We start from the raw sequence: 18,759 nt of genomic DNA on the forward strand, positions 1-18,759 counted from the left end.
TATAGGAACATTGGGCTAATGTCTCCAACATCCTTTTACATATACGTTCTGTGTGGGGCTTGGTCATATGGAATATACTCAACCCAAGTCATAGGGTATCCATCCACATTTATTCAATGCAAAAAATTGTATTGGGTGCCCACTGTATACGTAACACTTTTTTTCTACATACTAGAGAGCTGAAATACACATTGACCTTGAAGCTTTTAAAAATCTAACCCTGCAGAACCCGGTCTATAAGACAATATTAGGTATGTGCCAGCATATATACAACTTAAAGTTTGTTAGTCAGGAGTCCCTCAAAAGTGAACAATCCCAGGTTCATTCTTAGGATATATTAAGGATATAACCTTGTGGTTCTCACGCCCACTGGAACAGCTCGAACCAAAAAGTCAGAGCATAACAAGTGTTGCCAAGGATGTGAAGGAACTGGAGCCCTTCTACACTGCCAGTGGAAATATAAAATGGTGAAGCCACTTTGGAAAAACAGACTGCAGTTTCTCGACCGGTGAAACAGTTACTATATGACCCTGCAATTCCACTCCTGGGTTGTGTAGTCAACAGAAATGAGAACGTATGTCTGAACAAAAACTTGTCCATGAGTGTTCATACTACTACTCACAATAGCCAGCTGGTGTGAACAGCTGGAACTTCCATCAACTGCTGAATGGATAACCAAAATGTGGTATGTCCCTAGTATGGAATATAACTTAGCTACAAAAAGGAGTGAAGTACTGAGATACGGATGAATCTTGAAAACAAGCTAAATTAAAGAAACCAGACATCAAATGATATATAATGTATGATTGCATTTATATGTAAAGTCCAGAATAGGGGTTGCAGGACTTGCTGGGCTGACAATGAAGGGTATTGGTTGGGGTGGGGTGGTAACTAAAGACTTTGGGTTTCTTTTCGAGGTGGTGAAAATGTTCCCAAACCCTAGCGATAGTTGTACATATTTGTGAAGATATTAGAAACTACTGAATGATACATTTTAAGTGGGTGGATTGCTTGGCCTATCTCAATAACGCTGTTAAGAAAAAGTCTATGCGACTAATTATTTCAATTACCAACAGATGAAAGGCCCCAAATGTTATTTCGAGCCGCTGTGGCCAACAGAGTGGCAGGGTTCACGGGCGAGCTGGTTTTCTCGCGCAAACTGGTGAAACGGGGGCGCGCGGGTTAGAGCCCGGGCGGCCCCCGGGTACCCGCGGGCGCCGGGCGGCTGCGCCTCGGGCGACCGCGCGCCCCTCCTCCGGCCTGAGTCACGGCGCCGCCGGAGTCCCCGCGCGCGGGAGGATGCGGCGCTGAGCGCGGCGGCACGCGGGGCCGGGCGCGGCGGCGGGCTCGCGGGACGCCAGGCCGCAGGCGCGCTCTCCTCCGGCCGGGCCCCCGGCGGCTGCCGGCCCGCCTCCGCCGCTCCCGCGCCCTCCTCGCCGGCGGCGCCGCCGAGCCCGAGCCGGGCGCCCCGCCTCCCTCCATGGCGTTTATCCGGAAGAAGCCGCGGGAGCAGCAGCTGCAGCTCTACTCCAGGGAAAGGTGAGCGCCGGGCTCGGGGCCCCTCCGCCGCGGGGAGCACCAGCCCCGGAGGCAGAGGCCGGGCCGGGAGCCGGGCCGCCTGGATCCCGCGGCGGAGCCCAGAGCAGGCGGAGCCCGCCGGCCACGCGGGTCCGTCCCGGCGACCCGGCCCAGCTCTCCCGGAAGGGGCCGCGCGGGCCGGGCGCGGGGACGCCGTGGCGGTGGGAGTCGGGGTAAGCTAGCGAGGTTGCCCCCCCGACCCCCCGGGTCCCCGGCGCTGGGTCCGGGCACTCGGTCCCCTGCCGCATGGCTGTTCACTCGCCCGCACTGCGCGGGTCAGCGACCACCCCACCTGGGACTAGACTCTGATGCCTCCCATACCCCGGCTTTTTTGTAACTCAGCAGGACCCTGCGGGCCCTTGCTGGGACAGACAGCTCCCCCATATCTTCTGCCTTAGTCCCTCACTGAAGTACCTAGTTGATTTTGTCTTTCCTGAGTTTTTCAGATGCCAAAACCACCACCAAAAGGAAGAAATTAGCTATTTGATGATCATAAGCACGTGGCCCCCAGACCTTCCGGTGCCTAAGGATTGATCATCAAGGTGTCCACAGCTGATCACATACTCTGGGACCCCACCCCCTCCCTGGCCTTTAAAAAGGCTCAGCTGCAACCCTTCCGAGAGTTTGGAGTTTTGGCAACACGAGCCGTGCATTCTCCTTTCTCGGCCCAACAGTAAACCTTTCTCTGCTCCAAACTCCGCATTTGGGTATTGTTTGGCTTCTCTGTGCATTGGGCACATGACCTTGCTGTTTGGTAACATTTTTACTGCCAACTTCGGACCTAAAGCAAATGTGTGTACAGCTCCCTGCCCTCCTGGGCTGGGAGAGAGCCTCAGAGAAAGGCCTTATTCTGAGAAAAGCCGGGGGCCAGTCCCCCTGGACGTTTTCTGCCGAGCTCTGGACCCTACTGTAAGTGTGTTTGAAGGCTTTGGATTCCTAAGCGCGAAGGTGAACAGTCATTGTCACCGGCTTCCGGGTGAGGATTTGGGGTATGATTCAGAGTTTCTGATCCTCCGTCTCTAGGGGAAGTCCCTTATAAGAAAGCTCACTTTTGCTGTAAGCATACTTTGAATGCATTTCTAGTGACTGAAACAACTTGCTGGTCCTCAGGCCTGTGGTCCCAGGTGCCAAAAGGAACTGGGGAATGACTCAGTTCACACATACTATTTTGGTTGTGGGGGTCAGTTACCTCGGAGAGCTGCTAGCCTGTCCTGTTGTGTGATCAGTGGAGAGCAAAACCACGAGGAAACACGGCATGCAAGTGTAGACCTTGAGGCCTGTGTTCTTGCAGATCCACGCTTGTTTTACAGGGGTTGACTGGACCCAGGTGCAAACACTCAGACCTCTTCCTAATCTCTAATGGCCTCTCCCAGGATCCCCATAGTCTGAATTTTCATTTCCTGCTGTAGAGAAGATAATATTTACCCAAAAAAATCTTGGATAGAGCTTCCAAGAACGATTTTGGTAGTGTGATGAGGTTTTATCCACAGAAAGGCTTGTTTATTGAATAATAACTGGACCGTAAGTAAAGTAACTCAAGCTTGTAGAGGCTGCTCTGACTTGTTTGTGATGCTTGTTTCATGTGGAGAGACCTTGAATAGCTTCTTTGTTCGGTGGCAACAGCATTAAGACGTGGTATTCTGTATTAAATAGATGAATGTTCAGATCGACGCTGTAAGAATTGAAACATGTGAATGGCCATCCCGGTCTATGATCTAAGAGTCACTTGTAACAGTTCTGTGGCCTCTGATATACAGGGGGACCTGTTTTCTTCAGATCGGCCAGTTGTTTCCACGGCAGTAATTCGGGCTTGGTTTGGTTAGCTTGCACGGTTCTGCAGTGCCGCGCAGATCCTCAGGTCTGCACCTGCGCGTCTGTTTCCATTGATCAGACAGCGTGACTGACCAGCAGCACTCGGAGATAGCTGTAGCTCTCACAGCCGAAATATTTATTCAGCAGTCAGGAGGCAGCAACTGCTCCTGAGCGTCAGTAGTCTGAAAAAGTCAGCGCCGCATACGTTACTTTTATCCGACTCTCGCTTTTTATCTGACTGCCCAGAGTCTTTAATGTTCTGCCCCACAGCTTTGCAAACTTGGATTGACGGGCACACATACCAGGACGGTGTCCACAGAATAGCCATTTGAATGGCAGGAGTCTGTCTCACAATCAAGCAGTCTCTTTCTAAATCTTAGGTTTTTTTCTGAAAGACAAGAGTATTTTAAACCAACTTTATTGTGCCCCAAACTTACCATTGCTGCACAGATTTTTTTCCCCCTAGCTTATCTCTTTGTGGCAGTAAATACCGTGTAGCAAAATGATGGATAAAGGTCACTGACTCCAGCACACCCCAAAGAACTGTTACTTTCCTTGGAAATGTTTCAGAGGTCACCTGTGGAAAGCCTCACCTCTTCCGAGCTGTGAGTGCATGGGTCCCTCTCGTGCTGCTTTAGAGATTTTAGATTTCTCCTGCTACCAAGTGATGACCCAGAAAGGAAACACTTGAAGTTAGCATTTATTTCTCTTTGTTGATGCTGATACGTTTAGAGTAAGAGATGTTTCTACAAAAAGAGAAGCAGAGAGACTGTTAGGAGATTCTTAGGTTGGTGACTTAGACCAAGACATGGAGAAAACGGATGGACTTCAGTTGCTTGTAGGAGGTTGAATTGACAGGTCTTGGTGTGGTGGACTGCATGCAGGACGTAATAGAGGAAGAAACCCAGCTCGAGTTGTCAGATAAAATACAGGATGCCCAGTTGAACTTGAATTTCAGATGAACCAATGAGTAATCTTTTAGTGTAAGTACGTCCCATGCAATATTTGGTACATACTTATACTAAAAATTTTTTGTAGTTTTATTTGAAATTCACATTAACCAGTCGTCCTGTATTTTTACTTGCTAACCATGGCAGCCCTACTCTCAGGGTTCTGGTTTGAACAGCTCTAAGTGATGCCATTTATTGGTGATGCTATAAAGAAATGCTTTGGTGATTTTCAGTATTAGAAAACACAGAGATACTTGGCCATTCAAACTAAGTACACCAGTATCCTGGATAGGATTTAGATGGAAGAAGCCATATTGATCTTAATGGTGTTCTAAAACGTCCTCTGCAGGTGTTATAGTGAAGATAAGTGCAAACAAATTTAAAACATACCTTCCTCTGAAATTGCTGGGATTGGCAAGTGTGTACTGTGGTTTAGCCGGGGGCGGGGAGGGGGGAGGGTTCTACAGACTGCTGCTGTTCGAGGTGTTTCTGTTCTGAGATGTAGGAGTAAGCTAATTGTTAAACACGTTTTATCTTCACAGCTGGAAGTGCTGTGGCGGGACTTCAGCTACTGTCCTCTTGGGTGATAGAGATTTAGACAGCCGAGGCCCGTCCCTCCCGGGAGAGAGTCCAGGTTTCTCCCCACAGTGTCATGGAACAAATTATTTAGCTGTGGCTTGTAAGCTGTCATCCCAGGATAACACATTGTGATGATGAATTGTGTACTGGGCTCACATGTTACATTAATGGTTTTAGAGGCTTTTCTTAGACGTCAGCTTTGCTTCCAACATTCCATGTGTGTATAATTCTCTTGTTTTATGTTGATGTTAACATGTCTTGGCTGATACTAAATCTCTTCTACTTCGTATGTTTATTTTGTCTATCGGTTCTATATTTGTTCTACTAAAAATAATTGCTGAGGGGGCAGATTGATGTGTTATGCTCTGGCTTGATCTTTCATTTTTAAGACTGATCATCCTATGCTTTTACCATCTCTGTGGGATATGCCAGGGGTCGAAAATACACTGCAGAACCAGCACTCAGTCAGGAAAGCTGATGGATTCAGAGAAATCTACACAAGTAGGGTTATTATTCTTACACAACAACAACAACATAGAACAATGGGAGAGGAAATAAACGTTGCAAGTATTTTGATTAACTGAGAATTTACACTGGCTTTACCCAAAATACACCACTAGCCTATAATTTTATTCTTATTGCTGTCTCAAATTTAACTTCTTTCAAAACAGCTACCATTTAAGAAGACCCAAGAATCTACCCCTACATGGACTTTGGGTGTGTTTGCTAGATGGTTTTTCTAAATGTGACGTAAAATAGGAATGGCCATTTAATGAATTCATTGCTTGGTTTTTCCTCAATGCCGTTATGATTTCATCTTTTGCCCACCAGATATTTAACATCTCCAGCTGATAGATTTTGAAGATTATCTTTTGGTTTTTAAATTTTTTAACTTGCGTTCAGTGAATAAGGTCTGGATAATACTAACGCTTTGAAATTTTGTATTACAACTTAGTATGTAGTCGTTTTCACAAATGTTCAATGTGAGTTTGAAGAATGTTAATTTTAGTTGTACCAAAATATGGAGTTATAAATTTGGTTATACCAAAATATATATCTCTATTATATCAAGCTTGTTAATTGTATTTAGATCTTTTATTTGAATTTTTTCTGGTTGACTTCTCAGTTACTGAGAGATGCTACATAATGCTAACTTTATCTTGTATTTCTACCAATCTCCATTATAAATATTTCCAAGGTATGTTATTAAGTCTGTTTAAGCTTAGAGTTGATGTCTTCTTAGTGAATTGAATCTTCTAGCAACGTATGATGATCTTCTAGTAATTTCTTTCTATTTTGTCCGATATTAATACAACTATTTGGTTTTCTTTGGTTTGCATTAATTATGTAAAATGTTTTATTCTTTTACATCCAACTATTCTGTCCTCAGATTTTAGGCATATTTCTTACAAAGTCCAATTATAAGCTATTTATAATAATTTGTTCTGGAATTTCCTGTCATAACAAATTTGTCCATTTACATTTATTAATATTTCAGATATGTTTGGAATCACTTTTACTTTTTCATTTGTTCTTTAGTCTTATTTTTCCTTTGTTTGGATTAACTAAGTTTCCCTTGTTCCCTTTAATTTTTCCTGAAGGGTTTGGAAGTTATGTATTCTGTTTCTGTTTTTCCAGGGCTTGCCCTTGAAATTTAAACATTTATATTTAACTTAAGGTCTGAAGCTAATCGTTCTCTTTACCCTCCTTCCCAACAACATAGGACCTGGGAGCACTTCAGTTATCCGCGCAAACACAGAGCCAAAAGCGAAGCTCTCAGTGACACATCTATAGGCGACTCCAGAAACACCTGTTTACAGGGAGTTAAAGGGTTCTGTCAGTGATGAGCGGTGACGGCCTGCAAATCGGAGTGTTCAGTGCTGGTTTTTCCTGTCAGGTCACATCAACAACTGCTCTGAGGTGCAGCTGCTAGTTATAAATGTGCTTAAAATTAGCAGACCTATGGAAAAAATCCTAAATTATAGTATGTTATTGTCCAGTATTTTCAGTCTGTATTTTAAACCTGCAGATTAGACGTGATCGTTGGCTGGTGAACGCTTGTATAGCGTCACGTGCGTATTTACTGTCTTAGTGCAGCGTTCCTTCCTGCGTATAGTATCTTCCCTGTGGAATGATTTTCTCTTTCTTGAAGCTTTTGGAAGCTCCCCTGATGAGGATCTGATGACAGTAAGCTATGTTTCTGTCAGTCTGAGCGTGTCCCTTAGTTGCCTTGGTTTTGAAAAACAGTTTTGCTGAATGTGTGATTCTCTCAGTGTTTTGAGAATGGGGCTTCATCCCCAGGAGAAGCTGCCTCCCCTGGGCTGATGGTGCGGGGACCATGCAGCTAGGCTGTGAGCGCCGCCGCGTCTGTGCCTGTGAGTTGGCCCGGCCCCTCCCCTGGTTTTCCTGGGGCCTGTCTGAGCCTTGCCTTTGAGCGATGGGGCGGGATAGGGGCAGGGCTGGTTGTGTGTGTGTCCTGGGAGGGACCGGCCAGCACCTTCTCCGGCATGGTTAAGGCACTGGGGTCCAGTCCTCGTTGGAGGACTGTTGGCCTTTAACGCGAGACCAGAGCAGGTTTCCACGTAACTTGGTGGGAAGCCGCCTTCTGTGCTGGGCCCCAGCCCGCAGCAAGCCGCTCCCGGGGAGCTGGGTTTCTAGATCAGCCAGATGATACATAACCCACAGGGCGAGGAGGTTGTCACCAGTCTCTGGCGCGAATTCACCATGAAGTCATCTCACGCGAATTTAATCTCTCCCGACAGAGTTCTCACTGGTTGGTCAGGAAGGTGCAGTAGGTTTAGTTCAACTGAACTTTGGCAGAGAATCGGTTCACTTTTGTGATATCTTGAGAGCAGAGTTGAGGAAGGAGAAATCGATGTTGGTATAGGTGGGTAGAATAAGGTATTTTTGAGTGACTATTCAGAGGTCACTGTCAAATGTATTATAAGGGGCGCGCTTCCAACAGTGGGTCACAGGACTATGTTCTTGCTCTGGTCTCGTCAACAATTTCTTAATTTCCTCCTTGAGCATCCAAATTTTCCAGCACCATTTGTTGAATAGACTATCCTTTCCCCGTTGTGTGTCTTTGGAACTCTTGTAGAAGATCATCTGACTGTGGATATGAGAGTTTATTTCTGATATCTCCATTCTGTTCTCCGGTCTGCATGTCTGTCTCTGTGCTGGTACCACACTGTTTTAATTACTGGTAGCTTTGTAGTCTCTTGAAATAAGGAACTGTGGGGTTTCCAGCTTTGTTTTTCTTTCTTGATTGTTTCGGCTATTTGATTCCGTATGAATTTTAGGATTCTTTTTTCCTGTTTCTACAATAAATGCCACTGAGATTTTGATAGGGATTGCATGAATCTGTAGATCACTTTGGGTGGTATGGCCATTTTAATAGTATTAGAGATAGGATTATTTTTAATAATTATTTAAAAAGCTGATTGTCTGTGGAGACTCCTTGTACTTTATAGTAATAAAATTGTGTCATTGCCTTATTGACGAACACTTATTTTTACCCTCTCTCTAAGAGGAGGGGTGGGGAGACCAAGGAGGAAGATGGGCTGCATAGCTCCAGTCCAAGCAAAGGTGTTCAGCTCCTTAAGATACAAGCTGAAAGTAAGGGGCAAAGTACTTAGTATCTCTCCGGGCTACACCATCTTGGAAATTATTTGATGCATCCGAGGAGTGTTCCTAGCAATCCTAACTCTTGTAATTGTATTGAAATTCAGAGAAGTGTTTTTTGTTTTGTTTTGTTTTTTAAATGGGGGCATTGGGGGCTGACCCTGGACCTTGTACGTGTCAAGCACACGTGCTGCCATGAGCTGTTACCCTCCCCCAGGGTAAGTATTACTAGTGAGCATTTTGCATTGAGCTCTGGCAGTTCAGCCTATGATTAATTGTTGTTCATGGACTTTAAAAGGTGGAACAGGCCAATAAAAGTTATCTAATAGGATGGTAAAGCTGGTTCCCGCTGTCATTTTTAACTTATGAGTTATTTTTCTTTGTTCAGTTTTTTTTTAAGTGAGTTATGTCTTATTTCATGGATATACTGTCTTCTTTGTAAGGATGTTATTTATAGTCTTTTGACCTTTTCTTCTGTTCCATGCACTGTCACCAGTCCTCCGAGTTGAGTTTTTCTGCTTGTTTGCTCCAGTTCCTTCGTGTTAGAGGCTGGGGACCTTGGGTTGTCTGTTCATGTTTAAGCGTGAAGCGTGTAATTCTGTGTCACCTTTTCTGTCAGGCTTCACCTTGGGACGATGTTGCAGGAAGTTCTTTCAAACGCTGGTATCCCAGGCCTTTTCTCCAGGGCTGTTCAGTTTTTTTTTCCCAAAAGTAACCCATCACACTGCTGCTCAGTGTGTTATATGTCTTCCTACTTTTTGCTTCATCATTTTCTTTTCATGCCACGGCCCTGCTCTCCACTGGGCTTGTCTAGTTTGGAGCCTCGTGTTTCATTTTTGTGTTGAAAAGCCAGGCATAGGGAGAACCATGGGGAGGAACCCAGACGTCTGTCCTCGTTTGGACTTTCAACCACCCCCCCCCCAGACCTCCCCCCCGCCCCCTTGGAACCTGATGCCTGCAGTTGTGGAACTTTCTGGAAGTCCTGTGACTCGCGCTGGCTTTCTCCTGACTGGTACCTACCCTGGAGGCGTCTGCTGTCCTGGTTTCTGGGCACTGCCAACTCCTCCCGTCTGCTTTCCCTTCCTCGCACGTTTATCCGTCTCTCTCACCTGCTTTTACATCTCTCTGGTTTTCTTTAGTCTGTTGGTTTTGCTATTTTAAAAAAATTCTGTTGGTGTTTTAGTGTTGTTTCCAGGGGGAGCAGAAATAAGCATACGTTTGTTCTGCCGTGTTTCATCGGGACGTCTTCCTCTGCTGCTTCAAGACCCACCTCCAAGGCCACTCTTCTCATGATAACTTTTCCCCGTCGCCCCTCCAGGTGCCGCCGTTTCCTGACCCTAATCATGAAACACACACGACACTCGTTTTCAGTTCTTTGCCGTGTGTTTGTTTCTGTGGCCACACAGCCAAGTTAATATGTTTGCTCTCACTTTATTTTGTTTTCAAAAGTTGAAAGCACTTAAAACCTTAAGAAGAACTATTTTGCAGTCCCATTCGGTTCAGCTTACTTATTTTATGTAGTAAACACCCACTACATACAAAGCATTAGAGCGATTATGACAGGGGAATGTCTAAGGACCTGCCTCTCAGAGGCATGGGGTCTGGTGAGAGCGGCAGCGCGAGCTCACCCAGCACGGGGCAGGGCGCTGGAGTGGGCTGCGTGGCGGGAAAGGGGCTGTGGGGAAGCCTCGTGTGTCATCAGGGGAAACGAAGGATGGAAATTCCCTAAGTAGGAAGCGTCGAGCTTTGTTCAGGCAAGAGTAAGTTTTAGTTCATGAAACTTGGAGTTTCTGTAGAGGAATAATTAATCCACTTGGTAAACAGTTCTATTGATTTATTTTCGGCAGAGCAGGGCAGGTCTGTGGACAGAGAGGAGTGCCTGGCATGTAACACACACGTAATAAATACTTGTTGATTCCGTGGCTGGGAGAGTACTTTAGGGACATGTGTGTGCAATATTCTGCTTTTTCATACTTTAAAAAAAATAAACACGAAGTTTTGTTCTGTTTCCAACTTTAGATTTTCCTTGCTCCTGCTTAACTTGGAGGAGTACTACTTTGAACAGCATACAGCTAATCACATTCAGCACGAGGGCAATCGGAATGAAAGGTAAGGAAGATTTTTGTATTTCTGTGGACTTAATGACTCTTCCGTTGTCTGACATTTTAAAACTCAGAGGTATGATCGTATAGACTTCCCCCCTTTCATATTGGGAAAGTCATGAGAAGAAAGGGATTTTTACGTTGCTGTCATAACTTCAGATGTTTTTCAAAGCTGCATGTGTACTGATGTGTATAAGGTTGTAAGTGTCGGTGTCTTAAATCAGCAGGATAGGGCTCTGATTCATTCCATGCCTTTTTTCTTGCATCCCTTTTGTACTTAACTCTCAATTATTTGGCTTATGGTTTTATAAAGGGATGATCATAAAACACCAGCGTGGTATAAAAATCAGCACTTTCTAATGAATAATTTGGTTTGAACTAGAAATACTTGGGCGCTGCCTCTGAAGTGTTCTTATCAAAAAATCAAACCAGAGTCTGGTCAGGTCTTTTCATCTTACTGAAGGAGATGGGACAGAGGAAAACCACAGAGATGCATTTTGCAAAGTTCATAATGTGCGAAAATGAAAATTTTTAGGTGAAGAGATGTGAGACATATCAACTAAATATAATATGGACTTTGGGCTTTGATTTGAAAAACACACTATAAAAACACTTACGAAATGGAAAAATTTGAACCCTGGCTATTTACTGATGACACTAAGGAATTACTCATTTTTGGGGGGTGTGATAATGACAGGTCATCTATTAAAAGTGTTTATCTTTATAGAGATTCATGTCAGAGTGTGTATAGATGAAGTGTAGGATGTCTGGGACTTCCTCTGGAACCCGGCAGGGTTGTGGCATGTAACGCACAAAACAAGGATGACCTCATGCTAGTAACTGCAGAGATGAGGTGATTGATACTTGGGGGTTTTCTGTTCTGTTTGTATTTGTTTAGCAGTTTCCATAAAAGTACTTTTCTTACATTATTATGAGGTCATTTGGGGTGTTAGAAAAGTAGGTGCGGTGAACAGCATGGGAAAAAATGACCTCAAATCAACAATTTGAAAGATCCTTTGAGGAGGAGGAGCTTCAGACTAAATCATGACCTTGGGCACTGCGAGCCCTCTCGTGTGTTCAGCGCGTGTAGACGTGTGTACCGAGGGAGCCTCTCTCACATCGTGCAGGGACTTCATCCTGCGGTCTAGGAAGCCCTTGGCGTATTTGTGAGCAAGGAGGGACGTGCGATTTCTTTGGGAGAAGAAGATTTGACTGGGGGAGGGCACACAGAAGCAGGGAGAGCAGGTAGGTGTTTCTAGAGGATAAATAAAGTAACTGCTTCAGTTAAGAGAACTCCGGGATGGGCAGGGAAAGGACGGTTCCCGAGGCCACCGGGAAATGACTAGAGGAAAAGCTCAAATGTCACCCAAGTGATTGTAGAAAACGTAAGATCCTTGGAGTTGTGCTTGTAGACAGAAGGTACTCTTGGAAACTAATCTTCAGGTGATTTTTTTTTAAATAAGGTAATGTTCCAGCATTTCTTAACCTGTGTTCTGGTTACATGGTAATTTTTAATTACATGATTACATGATTGCCTTGGTTTGGTCATTCATAAAAGTCATCCAGTCGATAAAAGACAACAAAATGCGTAGATTTTTATTAGCTTCCGGCAAGTGGCGCACGTCAGCCTTGAACGTGCCCAGGCAGGTTTCTTCACCAGAATTTACTGGAGCCAGATGAATGTCCCAAGAAAGGAGGAAAATGGTGGCATGGATAACTGATTTGCTTGATATTACAGTAGGAGGCAGGTGGTAGTTAAAATTGCTCCTTGTCACAGGACCAGTTTTTTCCTGAATTCCTACGTACCCCAGAGTTACCGTTCAAAACATTTTATGGGCTAAATTCAAACTCTGTTGTTTTTCCATGATTATAAATAAGAAAAAAAATTCCTTATGTAATCAATATTAGATATTCAGTATTGCCTTCTGGATAGATCTTTAAGATGTAGGAAATTAGAAGTCAAAAAGAATTCCGCGGGGACAGGATGGAATCAGTGTTTCTGAAGGATGAGAAAGCTGTTCCTGTCTCAGCAGCTGTGGGGACCACAGGAAGTAGGATGTCCAGGTCCGCGCTCTCTCCGTGGAACCGTGTCACAGTGCGTGCAGAGTCTTCAACCTCTGAGGACGTGGAGCTGAAGATTATTTTGCTTTATTTTCCAGCTTTTCATATCCTGCTCTTTAATTAAAACCTTGTTGATTTTCTGTCGTTTGATGCTTGAGTTGTCTACTTTCTAGTCCAAGTGCATTGTGATTTTTCTTGTGACTTTCCTTACGTCCATTTAATAACAACCCTTTGTACTTGCGTCTCTAGGAAAATCAGAGGCTCCTTAAAAATATGTTCGAAATCAGTTATTTTTGAACCAGATGCCATATCCCAGCCCATCATTAAGGTAAATGCATGTTAAATCTTGAACGTATTCCTAATTTTTTATGTATTTTACCTTGGCTTACTTTTATATTTCTCTTTCAATTTTACCCAGATTCCTTTGAGAGATTGTATAAAAATAGGAAAACATGGAGAAAACAGAGCCAGTAGACACTTTGCAAAGTATGTCATTGTCACAGCTGTTAAATTTTACTTCCACCAAACAATTATATGTACTTACTGACTCTTGTCTACATTTCAGGGCAGTACCCGGAGGGATTTCACTCATTTTCAGTCAGGTAAGTGCACCTAAGTAAATATTTTTTTCTAACCTGAATGAACATTTAAATGAATAAATACATACATATACGCACACACTTTTTTTTTTTATAGCATGATGAAATTTGTAGAAATCTTCAAATGAAGGCTACTGGAATAGAAGTTTAAATGGTTTTAAAACTTAGGCATTGAGAAATGTATCTTGTAAGAGATGTGGTCCCTAATGAGACCCTTCGTGTTTGCTGAGTGTGTGGGACTTGCAGGCTGTGGCTTCATCCTTGGGGGTCCTGACCGTGTCTGAGGGTTGAGACGACGGGACTGCAGGTCCTTCTGCAGCCTCCCGGCCGTTAGACGGCGGAGCAGCACAGATGCAGAGCTCAGGTTGACGCCTGAGGACCACGAGGCAACAACTCGAGATGCACAGCCTTGTGTAATTACAGTGCTTGGGGTCATGACCTTTTATCCAGCATGGAGTTATGCATCCAGTACCATGCTTTATTGGCAGCACACAGATAAATTAAAGCATGTTTTTTCCTGTCATATACAGTTGACCCTTGAACAAAGCAGGGGTGTGAGGCACTGACCACCCCCACCAACAGTTGAAAATTCAGGCGTAACTTTTGACTCGCCCCAAACTTAACTACTCATAGCCTCCTGTGTCCTGACCGACAACATAAATGGCTGATTAACACATTTTGTGTGTTATATGTAGTATATACTATAGTCTTCCAGTCAAATAAGCTAGAGAAAAGGAAATGTCATTTAAAAAATCATAAGGAAGAGAAGATGCGTTTGCGCTGCTGTCTTGCATTCAGCCACGCCATAAAGTGACGTCATCTATTTACAAGATGAATCGTGTCTGTCGGGACCCACGTCAGTATTGCCTCAGGTGACAGAGCACGGCGGGTGTCAGACAGATCACCAACACTAGACAAGAACGAGAAGGTCATGTGGAGAAGAAACTCATATTTATTTACAAGTGTAACTATTCATGCATCGACAAGAAGCAGTGGTAGGATCGCTTTGTCGAAGCCTCATATGATCCATACGATCGCTTCCCGGCAGCCCAGCCCGGACGCCGTGGGTGAATCATTAACACGTTGTTATGGCCAGCAGCCTCAGATCAGATTCATAGTACAGTCTTGGAAACATGGTGACTTTTTTTTTTAATAACCTGTGTTGATAGGCTGACACGTAGCTCCTCCCGGTACGAGGGAGCAGGGCATGCTGCACAGAAGTGTCATTCTTTGAAAGTTTTCTTGCTGTTTTATAGTTTTGCTAACCCCTTATTAATTGTGTATTAAATGTTGCTCACCTTACACCTGTGTGATGAAAGCCTGTCCACGTCAGTACGAGTCTCCCGCACGGCGTCTGCGCCGTGACTTTAGGCAGTGATGGTGCCGACACAGAATGTCTCGTCCAGTCCTCGCCGAGCAGTCCTTAGATTTTCACATAGACACAACAGCAGGGTCACTGACTGCACAGCGTGATGTTTACTGCTCGTTCAGTGGAAGTGGGTTGTCATGAGGGTCTTCATCCTCGTGGTCTTCGTGTTGAGCGGGTGGGGGTCTGGCCTAATGGGGTGGGGAGTGGAGGCGGAGGAGGGAGGGGAGGGGCAGGCACGGTCCACGTCAATTTACCGAAAGATAATCGTCATTCTGACTCATTTGCTTCTTTGTGTCTCTGAGAATGTTGCTGTATGGTATCCCTCTTTCCACTGCCTGCTTCCACTTCAGGCCCGTGTCATAGGAGGGTCCGTGTCGGAAAGGAGGTCACAAGCAGTCCTGACTAATGGGGGCCCTCCTGCCAGGTTGTCTGGTGTCAGCTTGTCTCTTGGCCCTGCTGCTTCCACGTCTTCCGCATCCTTCATCCGACAGGGGGCGGGAAGCGCTCATCTGCACCCAGCTGTCTTCTGTTCGTGCCTCCGGTGTGTAGTCTGTTAGCTCTTGAATTTCCCCAAGATCCATACCTTGCAGCCTTTCACCACCACCACCACCTTTTTTTCTTTTTTCTTTTTTTTTTTTTTTTTTTTGCCATCTCCAGTGATCTCTTTGATCATGTCCTAGGTTGGCTCTGGTCTAAATCCTGTGGCGTCACGTACAGCGTCTGGACGCGGTTTTCTCCTGCAGGAACGTGTTGTTTTTGAGCTTGACGGCTTTCACAGCTTTTTCTGTAACCACCGCGGCACCTTCAATGGTGTAATCTTTCCAGACTTTCATGATTTTCTCTTCCACAGTGTTGACAATCCTCTCCATTGAGCACCACATGTAATGAGCCTTAAGGGTCCTTATGACCCCCGATCTAGAGGCTGAATTAGAGATGCTGTGTCTGGGGACCAGCAGACCACTCTGATGCCTTCGGTACTGGACTCATGGGGCTCCGTGTGGCCAGGGGCATTATCGGATATCAAAGGAACTTTAAAAGGCAGTCTCTTAGTGGCAAGATACTTCCTGACTTCAGGGACAGAGCATCAATGGAACCAATTCAGAAAAAGGGTTCTCGCTGTTCAGCCCTCCTTGTGCAACCAAAGGCCAGCAGCCAGGGCTCTCTTTTCCCTCCAGGGCTGGTGGGTAGCAGCTTTGTAGGTGACGGCGGTCCTGATCAGAGACCCAGCTGCATTGTACAAAGCGGTAGAGTTAGGCTGTCCCTTCCTGCCTTCAGTGCTGGTGCTCACTTGTGTTCCTTACTAGTAAATGTCCTTTTTGACATTTTTTTCCACCAGAGGGGGCACTTCAGTCTGCATTAAAACCGGTTCAGGCAGATCTCCTGTCTTCTCGGTGATTGTCTTTACGGCATCTGGAGACTCACCTGCTGCTTCTCCCGTTCGCGTGACATTTTTAAAGCCGAACCTCTTTCTAAAATTATCACACCATCCTTTGCTGGCATGACACTCTCCAGCTTTAGATCCTCACCTTCCTTTTTGCGTTGTCATCTGATGACTTCGCTCTTTCTCAGATCATCTTCGTCTACAGGCACGCCTTTCTTACAGCCATCCTGCACCCACATAAGAGCTGCATTTTCAATGTGAGGTGAAAAGGTATTTCACAAAAAGTGCCAGGTGCTCACACCTGCTGGGTCGCGGCAGCAACGGCTTCATGAATTTCCTCGTTTTTTTTTCACAATGATCCTTACGCTGGATTCCTTTATCCTGAAGTGGCAGCAGCCGCGGCCGCAGATCTCAGGCTGTGGCACATATCAAGGAATTCAGATTTTTCTCGTCATGTCGTGACTTCTCTCTGCTCCTTGGAATCACGTCATCCGTCACTAGTGGCCCTTCTTGTGGGTCCCTTGATGTTAGGGTTTACAGAATTGCACTAAAAGTGATGAAAAATATACGAGAAGCGGGAGGGGTGACTTTTTACTGCTATATGCAGTTTACCATGGAGACCGCTGCTCACGCGGAGGCGAGTGGCTTCACGCGGGCTTTTGAACAGTTATGACCCTTGACCTCAGCGCCGTCGCCCAGGACGGGGCTGTGAGATGGTGGCAGTGGCCCCGCGTGTGCGCCAGTGGAGCTCCGCGGCTACTTACTCCTGCGTCTTGATTTACGTTTCTCTTGACTCCGATCAGCGCCGTGTGCGGTCTGTGAGCGAGGGCGTAAGCTTTGTTAAGTTTTAACTTTTTATAATGGGTTTGTGTTTATTTTATGGTTCTGAGGGGTAAGATAGACTAGTATCTACATATATTTATGCATTCACCACATACCTTTTTCTTAATTTTTTCAATATTTCTGGGCTATGCTGTGCATCTTTTTTTCAAATTGTCCCAAATCTCCAGAGTTTTCCAATATATTTATTGAAAGTAGTCCACACACAGTGCAGACCCGGGTTGTTCAAGGGTCAACTGCACTTAATTCGTTTACAGATCTTTTAAAAGTTGTGAACGGGAACGGAGTCGAGATCTTTACCACTTTTCTCTTTGCCGTGGGTGTCATCCTCTTCACCTTGAAAATGAAGGGGGCAGGAGGTCAGTGCTGCAGAGCCCCAGCTCCTGGAGTTGTTAAAACAAAATCATTCTATGATCAAGTTAACATAAGAAAAGCTGTGGGAAACAAAGATTTATTTACCTCAGGACTTGACCCAAAGCATTGAGTCTCAAGCGGTGAATGAATGGCTGGGAACAGGGAGCATCCCTGTGGGTTTTGGCTCAGTCGACCGTCTTGTTCATGGAACTTTTTAATGCATATTGAAAATTGTTTCCGCAAGCTGGGTGATAGCAGATTGGGTGGCTTTCTAGGACTGCCGTCCACGAGTCTGTTAATTTTAAGGAGAACGTTTCAGAGGCTGTGCTTGACTTCATGTTGTTGTAACTGGCATAGATGGAAGCAGTTACGGTCATCCATTACTTTGGGGAGGGAACACCATTATTGATCATTCCGGTCCACACCTGTGTTCTCATTATTTCTGTAGTATCCTTCTACACCGTGGCTTTATTCTAGAAAGTCCCATGTCTTAAAAAGAGTAGGTACTTTTTCCGTTGGAAAAGTATGGTTTCCATTATAAAAATGTACATTTTAGTAAAATTTCAATAAACCTAGAAACAAAGCCCCAGATCCTTCCGCCTGCTTGCAATACTTTGTATAAGGGGTCTCGCCTAAAAGAGCTTAACCTCTAGGGGTGCCTAGACACAGGCTAGTCTTTCCGGTATCATCTGAAGCGTCCTGGGTTCAGCACAGTCAAGAAGACACAACCTTTGTGATTTTTGGTTACTTGCCAGGTCGCAGTGTTTCAGGAAAACTTTATGGTTCTTTAGGCTTTGGAGAGTTTTACTTCCAAATGTTCTTTTGCTGGTAGAATAGAGAGAAGGGTGTGCGTGAATGTGTGAGGGTGTAAGTGTGCGCACACGCGCGTGTGTGTAAGTAATAGGACTGGTGCATCCTGTAAGTATGACACCCAAGGCTTTGGAGGTAGAGGGAAGAACAACATCTGAAGCTCCCCCTTCTCCATGGTCTTGACCTTTCAGTGGGGGCAGCAGGCAGCACGCAGACATCTGTAACGTCAGGTGGCGATAAAGGCTGTGAAGAAAGGGAAAGCAGGACAGAAGGAATCCGCGCGCTGCTTGAGCTGAGCGGTGGGCGGTGCGTCGCGGGGAAGGCAGCACTTGGAGGCGGGACGGAGCGGGCTGCGCGGTGGAGGTGCGCATGGGGCCCGGGTGCGGAGCGAGGCCGAGATGCGTGTCCTCGGCAGATGCGGGCGCAGGCGCGGTGAGGGTGCAGGTGCGTGCGCCCGGGGTGGAGGGGGTAAAGGAGACGCCGGAAGGGAGGTGAGAGCGGCGGCGGGGACCTCGTAGTGGGGGCCTCGCGGGCCACGGGAAGGAGGTAAAGCACAAAAGAGCTCTCCCGCGGGAGAGACGGGCAGGTGTGATTTGTGCGTGTGTTCCCCGGCGGCTGCAGACGCTGTGCTGTCGGGGGGGCAGCGGTGGAAGCACCGAGAGCGTTGGAGGGGGTTGAAAACCCAGGCGGTGCCGCCCAG

The 18,759-nt window shown here is 45.8% G+C and overlaps 1 protein-coding gene across 5 annotated transcripts in view; it reads left to right on the forward strand.

The window, feature by feature from the left end:
• The first annotated feature begins 1,156 nt into the window (after positions 1–1,156).
• NSMAF (neutral sphingomyelinase activation associated factor) overlaps positions 1,157–18,759 on the forward strand; it is a 44,396-nt gene continuing 26,793 nt past the window's right edge. Inside the window, exons 1-5 of one of the 5 annotated variants that reach the window (XM_072951926.1) lie at positions 1,157–1,539; positions 10,563–10,652; positions 12,956–13,034; positions 13,125–13,192; positions 13,272–13,308. In XM_072951926.1, coding sequence (XP_072808027.1) covers positions 1,481–1,539; positions 10,563–10,652; positions 12,956–13,034; positions 13,125–13,192; positions 13,272–13,308 — 333 coding nt within the window. In that variant the 5' untranslated portion in view covers positions 1,157–1,480. Of the gene's footprint in view, positions 1,540–1,593; positions 1,752–6,695; positions 6,840–10,562; positions 10,653–12,955; positions 13,035–13,124; positions 13,193–13,271; positions 13,309–18,545; positions 18,551–18,759 lie in introns of those variants that run through there. The other 4 variants (XM_072951927.1, XM_072951929.1, XM_072951925.1 and 1 more) reach the window with 4 other exon arrangements.

Source organism: Vicugna pacos, chromosome 29, assembly GCF_048564905.1.
Source record: "Vicugna pacos chromosome 29, VicPac4, whole genome shotgun sequence".
NCBI lineage: Eukaryota > Metazoa > Chordata > Mammalia > Artiodactyla > Camelidae > Vicugna > Vicugna pacos.